General features: G+C 39.1%; 1 protein-coding gene across 1 annotated transcript in view; it reads right to left on the bottom strand.

The window, feature by feature from the left end:
* Window positions 1-11,521, bottom strand: part of SEPTIN14 (septin 14) — a 34,690-nt gene extending 23,169 nt beyond the window's left edge. Inside the window, exons 1-2 of the mRNA XM_088832796.1 lie at window positions 11,474-11,521; window positions 6,326-6,394 (exon numbers count right to left, since the gene is read on the bottom strand). Coding sequence (XP_088688922.1) covers window positions 6,326-6,394; window positions 11,474-11,521 — 117 coding nt within the window. The remainder of the gene's footprint in view (window positions 1-6,325; window positions 6,395-11,473) is intronic.
* Window positions 11,522-13,166: the final 1,645 nt, after the last annotated feature.

The raw sequence follows: 13,166 nt of genomic DNA, 5'->3' as shown, positions 1-13,166 counted from the left end.
GACAGGCAGGCCTGGTGTGCTGTGATTCATGGGGTCGCAAAGAGTCGGACACGACTGAGCAACTGAACTGAACTGAATATCATACTAAGTACCAAAATTTTAGAAAAGTCAATTTAAAAATATAGGAATTTGAAAGAAGGATAGATGACTGTGAACGTGGAGGAGTTACAAATAATTTTAAAAGGTGACAGATTGGCTCTTGAAAATAGGATGAGATTTGTATGGAGGAAGTAGATATTATGATCAAGAGGGAAATATGGCAAATGAACAATGTACTATTTGCCCTTGTGTTGTAAAGAACTCACCTACCTAAAGGAAAAGACTTAAATTGGGAAAACTGAAGAAAAAGACTTAAATTGAGAAGACTTAAAAGATAAAAAGGGCCCTAACAATAAGGAGTTTTTGGATATGAGGCTAAGGAATATGGATTTTATTGAGTTAGTAATGGGCAGTGGCTGGAGATTTGAGTCAGAGAAAAATAGAAGGAAGAAACATTTCAAAAAGATGAACAAGGCACTAGCATGCAAAGTGGCCTGGAGAAGAAACTAGAGCCGTGAGTTGGGAAGACCTGCCCTTATAAAAGTGAGTGGTAGGGCTTCCCTTGTGGTCTAGTGGTTAAGAATCCACCTACCAATGCAGGGGACACAGGATCGATCCCTGGTCAAGGAATATATCACATGCCTCAGGGCAACTAAGCCCCTATGCCACTTGCTTCTTCCTCTTTATGCTTTTAAACTATTTCTTCCTTTTTATGCTTTTAAACTACTGAGCCTGTGTGCTGCAACTACCGAAGCCCTTGTGCCTAGAGCCTATGCTCCTCAACAAGAGAAACCACCTAGCGTTGAGAAGCCCATGCACCACAGCTAGAGAGTAGCCCCAGCTCCCCGCAACTAGAGAAAGCCCACATGTAGCAATGAAGACAGCAATGCAGCCAGAAATAAATAAACTTTTCTAAAATGAATGGTAATAAAATTACTAGTGTGAATAAAAAATATAGAGAATGAGGAGGCTTTCTGGGGAAAAAAATCAAAAGAACTTGACCACTAATCAGGTATAGATACTATGACCAGTAATAGGAAAATTAGAAAAGGAAGTTAGTACATTTTTTGTGTGAGAACAAGATAAGTTTGAATTTTGAAATTTTAATTCTAATGAAAGTATAGAAGTACCCTGAAGGCGATTATATATATTTGAGCACAGTGGAGGCTTGAAGAAAGATAAAAAAGAACAAGAATGAGACATGGGAAAATGCCCACTCTCAGAAGGTAAAAAGAGAAGCCTAAAAAGATGAAGAATGACCAGACAGGGAGACAGAAAAAAGAATCAATATAGTGTCAACTATAAAAATATTGTGACAGATGAGAAAACTAAGGAAAAATCCAAAAGAATTAAACACATCATGTTGCATTTACAATCCATGGCCTAATGGCAAGTGAAGCTTGATAAAAGCATAAAGAGGAAGAACAAGCAAGAAACTCAGATGATTATAAAGGTAAAAATTTAACATTGTAATATAACTGTAGAGAAAAAAAACTAGGGTGGTCAGTGTATCCAGATAAAGGATGGGCAGTCTGAGCTTATCTCTGTGGGAACTTTCCTTGGAAATTCGTCTTCTACTCTAAGAAGGACCCTAGAACACTGTACATCATCTCACATTTTGCATAGTTTCTGGTACATTGTTGGTGCTCATTATAAATAGCCTGGAAGGAAAGGGGCCAGAGAAGAAAGAAGGAAAAGAGGAAGGGAGAATGAGAGGAAGAAAAGGCAAAAGAGAGGAGAGAGGGAAAAAGAATCCAAAGGAGACTGACTAGGCGAATAACAGAATTTAAAACATTATGTGAGAAGAGAATAGATGGAACAACATGTGGTAATGGATGCTAACTAACCTATTATGGTAGTCGTCATGCCGTAAGGACCTCCCTGTAGCCCAAAGGGTTAAGAATCTGCCTGCAATGAAGGAGATCAGGGTTCAATCCCTGGGTAGGGAAGATCCTCTGGAGAAGGGAACAGCAATTCATTCCAGTATTCTTGCCTGGAGAATCCCATGGACAGAGGAGCCTGGTGGGCTACAGTCCATGGGGTCGCAAAGAATCAGACATGACTGAGTGACTAACGCATATAACCTATACAAAATCAAAGCATTATGTTGCACACTCAAAACTAATCTAATGTTATATGTCAATGATACCTCAATTTCTAAAAAATCTATGTAATAAACTGAATATTTGAAGGTGAGCAAAAAAAGCATTTTAGAGGAACAGATCTGAAAACACATGAAGACTGTCCTATGGAAAAAGGATTACATTATTTTGTGGCATTCAAGGGAATGGCAAAAGGGGACAAATTCCAAAGGACTAATTTTATACGATATATGAGAAGGATTTTCTCATAATTAAAGTTACGCAAAAATTAAATGGATCTACTTAAGCCTTGAATTCCAATTTAAGAGAGAGATACCAGGCATCTTTGTATGTTGGTGGCTGGAGTGTAAATGTAACTTTATAGAGCATTTTGATAATTACTATCAATTTAAATGGCATATACTATCTGACCCAATAATTTCATTTCTAGGAAAATATTTCATCATGTACATAAAAAGGTATGTAGAGCATATTCAAAGCAGTATTGTATAGAATAACAGAAAACAAAAACAAAACCAAAAATTACCTTATAGCTACTAATAGGGGACTTGTTATTGAAGAAAAGTATTTACAACAGTAAAATAGAGCTATTAAAAAGAATAAGATTGATTTGTACGTGCTGACATAAAAAGTTGTCCGAAGATTAGACTAGTGCCTGTAAAGAACTAGATTGAGAAGAGAATTTTCTCTTTTCTACTGTTTGACTTTTTCTTTTAATAATGTGAGAATGGTATTTTTAATTTCAAAAGGGAGAATAAGTTGCCAATTGTAAGGGGTTCAAAAAAAGGTTGGAAGGTTACTTGTCAAAGCATTTGTAGCAAACATTTATGTATCAGATTAAAGTTTGACCAACTGACCTTGGGGATCAGCTTATTCGAAAATGTTATCATTTTAATGTCATGTTAACAAAGGAGCACTCACTATGATTTAATGCATCAGAGAGGCCAAAGATAAAATGGAATGGGCATAAGCCAGTGGTTTAGTCACTGAGATAGGACTCTGACAGTAGTTTTGACACCAGCAAAGCCCACTAGGGTCCCCAGGAAAAGTAAGATGGAATCTAGGTGATCAAATAAGATGTAACTGCTTCTTTTGTGCTTAGTCTAGTTTTGCTTGCCTAAGGGGGCCAAATGCAGAGGATTAGAGTTCCTGGTTCAGACCACTGCACCCAACACCCCAATCTGGTACACCATATGGAGAAGCACTGTGCACCATACCTCAATCCAAGATGATGACAGTGTGAAAAAATATGGTAGTTTGATTTAAACTAAGATCTAGAGAAAACATGCATGTTTGGAGGAAAACATCATGAGAACCATTATTCAGACATAAGCAACCACTATTTAACGTAGCTCAGTACTCATGGATCTATTTGACGTTTTGACCAAAGACAGTTCTAAAACCCAGTTTTCACTCATTCAGACATGCTACTCCCTTTTAGTGCAAAAGTTTATGTGAGGTACTATGTTTTCCCTCGTAGAGAGGTTCATCGTAAAATTGAACTTTGTTCAATTTCCCACTCAGTAAAGTAATTAAAAAGCAGTCACCCTGCCATTTTCTAAAATAACTTCATTTAAAAATTATTTATTATCACTACCTAAAGTTTCACAAGCATATGTATCAAAGTAGTACTGTTCTTTGCACCCATTAGGAGGTTCTGGAGTTTTCATTTTTTATTCATTGGAGTGAAATTAGAATAGTCTTGAGGAAGGGGATATATGTATACTTATGGCTGATTCATGCTGTCGTATAGCAGAAACCAACACATTGTAAAGCAATTAACCTCCAGTTAAAAATAAATTTAAGAGACCTTCCCCCCAAAGAAAACCTGGAATAGTCTTTTGCACTACTAAAAATGTCTGAAGACTTCCCTGGGGGTCCAGTAGCTAAGAGTGCTGCTGCTGCTAAGTCGCTTCAGTCGTGTCTGACTCTGTGCGACCCCATAGACAGCAGCCTACCAGGCTCTCCCGTCCCTGAGATTCTCCAGGCAAGAACACTGGAGTGGGTTGCCATTTCCTTCTCCAATGCATGAAAGTGAAAAGTGAAAGTGAAAGTGAAGTCGTGTCCGACTCTTAGCGACCCCATGGAGTGAAGCCTACCAGGCTCCTCCACCCATGGGATTTTCCAGGCAAGAGTACTGGAGTGGGTTGCCATTGCCTTCTCCAGTGGCTAAGACTACATGCTCCCAATGCAGGGGGCCTGGGTTTAATCCCTGGTTGGGGAACTAGATCCCACATGCTACAACTAAAGATCCCACGTGCTGCAGCTAAGACCCAGTGCAGCCAAATAAATAAAATAAATATATTAAAATGTCTGCAGATGCAAGAGATATACAACAATTATTTAAACCATCATTGATATTTAACTGCAAACAGAACCCAGAAATAAACACATGCACCTGATCATAGATTAAGTCAATTAATCTGTGACAAGGCTTCCCTGATAGTTCAGTTGGTTAAGAATCCGCCTGCAATGCAGTAGACCCTGGTTTGATTCCTGGGTTGGGAAGACCCCCTGAAGAAGGGATAGGCTACCCACTCCAATATTCTTGGGCTTTTCTTGTGGCTCAGCTGGTAAAGAATCCTCCTGCAATGCGGGAGACCTGGATTAAATCCCTGGGTTGGGAAGATCCTCTGGAGAAGGGAAAGGCCACCCAGTTCAGTATTCTGGACTGGAGAATTCCTGGGTTTCAAAGAGTTGGACATGGCTCAGTGACTTTCACAGCTTCACAATCTATGACAAAAGAGGCAAGACTATACAACATAGAAAAAACAGTCTCTTCAATAAATGGTGCTGGGAAAACTGGACAGCTACATGAAAAAAATGAATTTTTATCATTCTTTAACACCATACACAAAAGTAAGCTCAAAAGGGATTAAAGACTTTAAATGTGAGACTGGATACTGTGAAACTCCTAGAGGAAAACATAGGCAGAACATTCTCTGACATAAATCACAGCAATATCTTTTTTGATTGCTCTCCCAGAATAATGGAAATAAAAACAAAAATAAATGGGACCTATCTAAACTCAAGGACTTTTGCACAGCAAAGGAAACAATAAACAAAACAAAAAGACAACTCACAGATTGGGAGAAAATATTTGAAAATGATGTGACTGACAATGGATTAGTCTCCAAAATTTACAAAGAGCTTGTGATGTTTAACAGAATCAAAACAAAAAACCCAATCCAAAAACGGGCAGATCTAAACAGACATTTCTCCAAGGAAGACATAGATGGCCAAGAAGCACATGCAAAGATGTTCAACAGCGCTAATTATTAGAGAAATGCAAATCAAAAACACGATGAGATATCACCTCATGCCAGCTAGAATGACTATCATCAAAAAATCCACAAATGATAAATGCTGGAGAGGGTGTGGAGAGAAGGGAGCCTTCCGACACTGCTGGTGGGAATGTACATCAGTACGCATACTATGGAGAACAGTATGGAGGCTCCTTAAAAAACTGAAAATAGAACACCATATGACCCAGCAATCCCACTCCAGGGCCTATATCCAGAGAAAAACATGCTCAGAGTTGGACTGTGAAGAAAGTTGATCGCCAAAGAATTGATGCTTTTGAACTATGGTGTTGGAGAAGACTCTTCAGAGTCCCTTGGACTGCAAGGAGATCCAGCCAGTCCATTCTAAAGGAGATCAGTCCTGGGTGTTCATTGGAAGGACTGATGTTGAAGCTGAAACTCCAATACTTTGGCCACCTCATGCAAAGAGAGATGAAAAGACTGATGCTGGGAAAGACTGGGGGCCAGAGAAGAAGGGGATGGCAGAGAATGAGATGGCTGGATGGCATCACCGACCTGATGGACGTGAGTTTGAGTGAACTCGGGAGTTGGTGATGGACAGGGAGGCCTGGCATGCTGTGATTCATGGGGTTGCAAAGAGTCGGACACGACTGAGCGACTGAACTGAACTGAACTGACAGGATATATGCACCCCATGTTCACTGCACTATTTACAATGGCCAGGACATGGAAGCAACCTAAATGTCCATTGACAGAGGAATGATTAAGTCTAATCAGCATAAAAGTGAATTCATGCCCCAAAATAATAAAGATAAGCCTTTATCAGCTAGGTCTATATCAGTTTACTGAATCAGTATTTTGAAAATACACAATCTTGTTAAAGTACACAATGCAGAGTTCTCTTTGAAAGATATACTCAACTGTATCTTCACCATCGGGTATTTGTGTGGAGGGACACATTGGTTTTTCTGTCATGTCAGACTGAAGGAGCTGAAAAGAAAGAAACAAAAACCTTAAAAAGATGAAAAGGCTACATTCCTACAATATAATTTACATCAATAAGAGAATCCAGTATATTAATTGTCCCAGATTTTGGCTTTCAGTCCATACTATTGACCTATTTTAAATTGTGGTTATTTTTCTAGTTAGGCTTCTATATAATAAATAATATTATACATAACATTCAACTTGTAACATACAGTAATACATTTAATCATAAACACACAAAAAGTATCTAAAGAAAGGTAAACTCCATTTTGAAATCAAAAGGACACAGTTCATTCTTCTTTAAATGACTCTCTGGTCATGAGAAACGGAATTAGGGAATTTTGCTTTCCTTTCTCCCCCTTTTTTTAGTGTAGTCCCCATGGACTGTAACCTGCCAGCCTCCTCTGTCCATGGGATTCTCCAGACAAGAATACAGGAGTGGGTAGCCATTCTCTTCTCCAGGGGATCTTCCCAACTCAGGGATTGAACCTGGGTCTCCTACATTGCAGGCAGATTCTTTACCATCTGAACTATCAGGGAAGCCCATAGTTAATTTACAATATTATATAATTTCAAGTGTACAATAGTGATTCAATATTTTTATAGACTCTATCCATTTAAACTTATTGCAAAATAATGGCTATATTTCCCTGTATTGTACAATATATCCTTGTTGCTCATTTACTTTATACATACTGTGTTGGGAAGATCCCCTGGAGAAGGGAAAGGCTACCCACTCCAATATTTTGGCCTAGAGAATTCCATGGACTGTATAGTTCATGGGGTTGCAAAGACTCGGACATGACTGAGCAACTTACACATACGATGTTGTGCCTCTTAAGCCTATATCCCTATCTCACCCACCCTCCCATTCCTCTTAAAAAGTGCTGAAAGAACCAGAAAGACACTCATAATTACTTAACTTTCCATAGTATCTTATCAGTAGAGGCTGAGGTGTTAAGAGTGTACTTATTGAAGGAAAACTGGGAAAGCAGAGCTTCTAAAAATCTAAATGACTCCCATAGACATGGAACTAAATTAATGATAGCTTTCATTTATGAAGCACTTATTACGCACTTAGCATTGTGCTGCATGCTTATGCGCTTTTATTTTAATCCCCAGAGTAAATATGAGATACACATATTTTCATTGCCATATGCCAAAAGAGAAAATTCAGAATCAGAAAAATTAAGGGACTTACTTGCTCAAGATTTCAGCTCTGTCGCAGACACAGGTCTGAACTGACTCCGAAGCTGGTGTTCTTTCCACTGTCCCCACTTGTGGACTTAATATTCTCTGTCTTTGCAACAATTTGAAATGAGGGAGGAGAGGTACAGGAGAGCACACTGTGCTGATTTCTAAGCAACATTGCCTGAGAAGGACATGCTACCCTATTTTTTAGCACAACACGAAGATACTGAGACTATGAGGCACGTTTTAAAAGGAAGTATTATATATGGGTATAGCAAAGAGAAAAGCAAACAGAATTAAAGAATGGCTCTGTACCACGGTCTTTTCACTTGGTATATCCTGAGGATTATTCCACTTTAATACATAAATTTACCTCATTGTTTCCTCCTAATGGTAAATGGTGGTTTCTATTACAGATGGTGTTGTGTTCTGTGATATGGTTTACCCTGTGCATCTATTCTCAGTCGTCTAAAACTCTGCGACCCTATGGACTGTAGCCTGCCAGCCTCCTCTGTCCATGGGATTCTCCAGGCAAGAATATTGCCATGGGTTGCCCTTCTCCAGGGGATCTTCCTGACCCAGGGATTGAACCTGCATCTCCTGTAGCTCCTGCATTACAGGCTGATTCTTTACCATTGAGCCACTGGGGAAGCCCATGGTTTACTCTAGTCTAATATATATAAAGGTTCTATATTATTTAACAGAGCAGCAGTGGTGGGTAGCGCAGTGATTTCTGGGTTTTAATTAACAGCAAACACTTAAACCACTGAAAAGTGGTTGTTTCTTAACTTCTTATACTTATCCTATCTCAGAATTTGAAGTCAAGTTTGGCTGTGTGGATCACAATAAACTGTGGAACATTCTGAAAGAGATGGGAATACCAGACCACCTGACCTGCCTCTTGAGAAACCTGTATGCAGGTCAGGAAGCAACAGTCAGACCTGTACATGGAACAACAGACTGGTTCCAAATAGGAAAAGGTGTACGTCAAGGTTGTATATTGTCACCTTGCTTATTTAACATATATGCAGAGTACATCATGAGGAACGCTGGGCTGGAAGAAGCACAAGCTGGAATCAAGACTGCCGGGAGAAATATCAATAACATCAGATATGCAGATGACACTACCCTTATGGCAGAAAGTGAAGAGGAACTCAAAAGCCTCTTGACGAAAGTGAAAGAGGAGAGTGAAAAGGTTGGCTTGAAGCTCAACATTCAGAAAACAAAGATCATGGCATCTGGTCCCATCACTTCCTGGGAAATAGATGGAAAAACAGTGGAAACAGTGTCAGACTTTGTTTTTTTGGGCTCCAAAATCACTGCAGATGCTGATTGCAGCCATGAAATTAAAAGACGCTTACTCCTTGGAAGGAAAGTTATGACCAGCCTAGATAGTATATTAAAAAGCAGAGACATTACTTTGCCAACCAAGGTCCGTCTAGTCAAGGCTATGGTTTTTCCCGTGGTCATGTATGGATGTGAGAGTTGGACTGTGAAGAAAGCTGATCGCCGAAGAATCGATGCTTTTGAACTGTGGTGCTGGAGAAGACTCTTGAGAGTCCCTTGGACTGCAAGGAGATCCAACCAGTCCATTCTAAAAGAGATCAATCCTGGGTGTTCATTGGAAGGACTGATGCTAAAGCTGAAACTGCAATACTTTGGCCACCTCATGCGACGAGTTGACTCACTGGAAAGGACTCTGATGCTGGGAAAGGTTGGGGGTAGGAGGAGAAGGGGACGATGGAGAATGAGATGGCTGGATGGCGTCACCGACTCTGTGGACATGAGTTTGAGTGAACTCCAGGAGTTGGTGATGGACAGGGAGGCCTGGCGTGCTGTGATTCATGGGGTTGCGGAGAGTCGGACACGACTGAGCGACTGAACTGAACTGAACTGAGTATAAATTTAAGATTCTCAGGATCCCCCTGCAATGTGGGATACCATCTGCAATGAATGAGACCCGGGTTCAATCCCTGGGTCAGGAAGATCCCCTGGAGAAGGAAATGGCAAAAAAGAAAGGAAAGGAAAAAATTCTAGAGATCTAATGTACAGCATGGTGAGTGTAATTAATAATACTGCATTGTATACTTGAAATTTGCTCAAAGAATAGATCTTAAGTGTTCTTCTCCCCCCAAGACACACACATACACACACAAAATGGTAACTATGTGAGGTGTTGGGTATTTTAGCTTCATTGTGGTTATCATTTCACAATGTGTGTGTGTATATATATCAAAACACCACATTACACCTTAAATATATACAATTTCTATCTATATTTTCAATTTTATCTATATTTAAAGTTTTATAATTTTCAATTATATCTCAATAACTCTGGAAAAAAGAGAGGATTTTTAAAAAATAAGAGTATCTCTATGTTACTGCCAACTCTTTGGCAAGTCTGCAGGAGAAAATCTGAAAACTAGAAGTACAAGTTAACTTGTTTTTTAAAACCTAATTAATGGTACCTTAAACAAGCAGGGGTTTACTTCTCTCACATAAATCTAGAGCAGAAGTTTACAAGGTATAGTCCCTGGGCCCCTGAGGATCCCTGACTCTTTTTCAGGGAGCCCATACGGTCAACTTTTTTCTAATAATACTCAGGTTAATTTGCTTTTCCACTGGGTTAGCATTTGCACTGATGGTTCTAAAGCAATGGTAGATAAATCTGCTGCTACTTGAATCAAGGTAGTAGTGGTGGTGGTTTAGTCACTCAGTTATGTCCAACTCTTGCTACCCCATGGACTATAGTCCACCTGGCTCCTTTGTCCATGGGATTTTCCAGGCAAGAATACTGGAGTGGGTTGCCATTTCCTTCTCCAGGGGATCTTCCTGACCCAGGGATCGAACTCTGGTCTCATGCACTGCAGGGAGATTCTTTAATGACTGAGCCACCAGGGAAGCTCAATCAAGGTAGGGAGTATCCATAAAATATTTATACCATGTGTGATGGCACTCGAGTAAAACAAGTTATGTGGCTATGATAAATAGTAACTCCTTATTTTATGGAATGTCAATTTCAACTGTAAAAACAACTGACAAATACTAGTTTTTTAGGCTTGGTTATTTCTAAGACAGGTTCTTAAAAATGAATGAAGTGTGCTTTGTAACACAAAGGAAATGAACTGAAAATACATGTTGTAAATGATAAAATTTGAGCTTTAAGTTTTTGGAGAACTCGTATCTACCATTTTGACAGTTTCCAAATACTTAACAAACTTTCCCAAAAAGATTAGTAATGACATTAACAAATATAAGCTTTTATATTTTATAGTGAAATATGGCAGCCCTAAATAAACTAGGGTTTTCTAGTCTCAGGACTGTAGACATTGGGAGCTCTATAATCCTTTGTTGTACACTGTGAAATGTTTCATGGTATCTCTAGCTTCTATCCAGTAGATGTCAGTAGCAGCTCCAGAGTTTGACAACCAAATCTCTAAACATTGCCAAATATTTCCTGGAGGATAAAATCATACCCAGCTAGGATCTACTGATTTAGGTAACTTGTTAAATAGTTATTTTCCAAATGGCCAATGTGTGACATTACAAAGTCATACATGAGTTCAAGATCCACTGGGGGAATGAGACAAATAGATTTTTGTGGCTCAGACCATAAAGAATCTGCCTGTGATGCATTAGACCTGGATTTGATCCCTGGGATGAAATGATCCCCTGGAGAAGGGAATGGCCTTTGGTAGAGTATCAAAGAAAAATAGTCACAATTATGTGAGAAGACTTATTAAAGGATTCTTTTTTTCCAACTAAGTATCTATGTGAAGCCAAATTTTCTTAGAAACATATTTCAGGAGATTCAATGTAGAAACAGATATAAGGATCCAACTTTCTTTTTTCTCATCTTATGGTATTAATAATACATAATATAAAATTTACCATTTTAACTTCAGTGGCATTCAGTAATTCACATTTCTGTGCAACCATCAGCTTCCTCCATCTCCAGAACTCTTTTCATATTCTCAAATTGACAGTTTGTATTCATTGAACAGTAACCAGCCATCTTCATCCCACTTCCTGCCCCTGGCAACAATTGTAATTCTGTCAGTGTCTGCGTTTAACTACTCTAGGTATCGCTTGTAAGTGGAATCAAACAGTATTTGTCCTTTTGTGACTGAATTATCTCACTTTGAATAATGTCTTCAAGGTTAATGCATGTTGTAGTATGTTTCAGAATTTCCTCCCTTTTTAAGGTTGAATGAATAAGGTTTTGCTTATTCATTCACCTGTGAATGAACACTGGATTTCTTCCACTTCTTGGCTATTGTGAATATTACTGCAACAAACATGGAGATGCAAATATCTCTCTTGAGATTCTGCTTTCAATTCTTTTGGTTATCCACCCCAAAATGGAATTGGCTACATTTCAGTTCAGTTCAGTCACTCAGTCGTGTCCCAAATAAATATTAACAAGATAAAAACAGAACTATTAAATGATCCAGCAATTCCACTTCTGAGTATTTATCCAAAAGAAATGAAAACACTAACTTGAAAATATAGTGCACCCTCATGTTCACTGTGGCATTATTCACAGTAGCCAAGACATGAAAGTGACCTAAGTGTCTTCTGATGGATGAATGGATAAAGAAGATGTGAGATTATACATTCAGCTCAGTTCAGTCACTCAGTCGTGTCCTACTCTTTGCGACCCCATGAACCGTAGCACGCCAGGCCTCCCTGTCTATCACCAATTCCCGGAGTTCACCCAAACCCATGTCCATTGAGTCGGTGATGCCATCCAACCATCTCATCTTCTGTCGTCTCTTTCTCCTGCTGCCCTCAATCTTTCCCAGCATCAGGGTCTTTTCAAATGAGTCAGCTCTTCACATCAGGTAGCCAAAGTATTGGAGTTTCAGCTTTAGCATCAGTCCTTCCATTGAATATTCAGGACTGATTTCCTTTAGGATGGACTGGTTGGATCTCCTTGCAGTCCAAGGGACTCTCAAGAGTCTTCTCCAACACCATAGTTGAAAAGCATCAATTCTTCAGCACTCAGCTTTCTTTATAGTCCAACTCTCACATCCATACATGACTACTGGAAAAACCATAGCCTTGACTAGACATTACTTTGTCTCTGCTTTTTAATATGCTGGTCATAACTTTCCTTCCAAGGAGCAAGCATCTTTTAATTTCATGGCTGCAATCACTATCTGCAGTGAATTTGTATGTTTTGAAAAATCACCAAACTATTTTCCACAGCAACTGTATCATTTTACAACTATATCATTTTACATTCCCATCAGTAACACATAGGAGTTCCGATTACGCCACATCATTGCCAACACTTGTACTCTGTTTTTTGAATAGTAGTCATCCTAGTGTTTGTGAATTGGTACCTCATAGCAGTTTAACTTGCATTTCCCTAATGACGAGTGATACTGAACATCTTTTCGTGTGCGGATTGGTCATTTGTATTCCTCGCTTGAAAAAACGCCAATTGAATTTCTTTGCCTATTTTTTTTTAAATATTCATTTTTATTTATTTGGCTGTGTCAGATCTCAGTTGGGGCATGGTGAATCTTCAGCTGTAGCATGTGGGATCTAGTTCCCCAGGCTCCCTGCAATAGGAGCA

The sequence above is a fragment of the Moschus berezovskii genome, chromosome 27, assembly GCF_049115385.1.
Source record: "Moschus berezovskii isolate FMDL1 chromosome 27, NW_MosBer_1.0, whole genome shotgun sequence".
NCBI classification, from domain to species: Eukaryota; Metazoa; Chordata; class Mammalia; order Artiodactyla; family Moschidae; genus Moschus; species Moschus berezovskii.
Note: the sequence above shows the minus strand (reverse complement) of the source record. Positions and strands in the feature narration are given on the sequence as shown.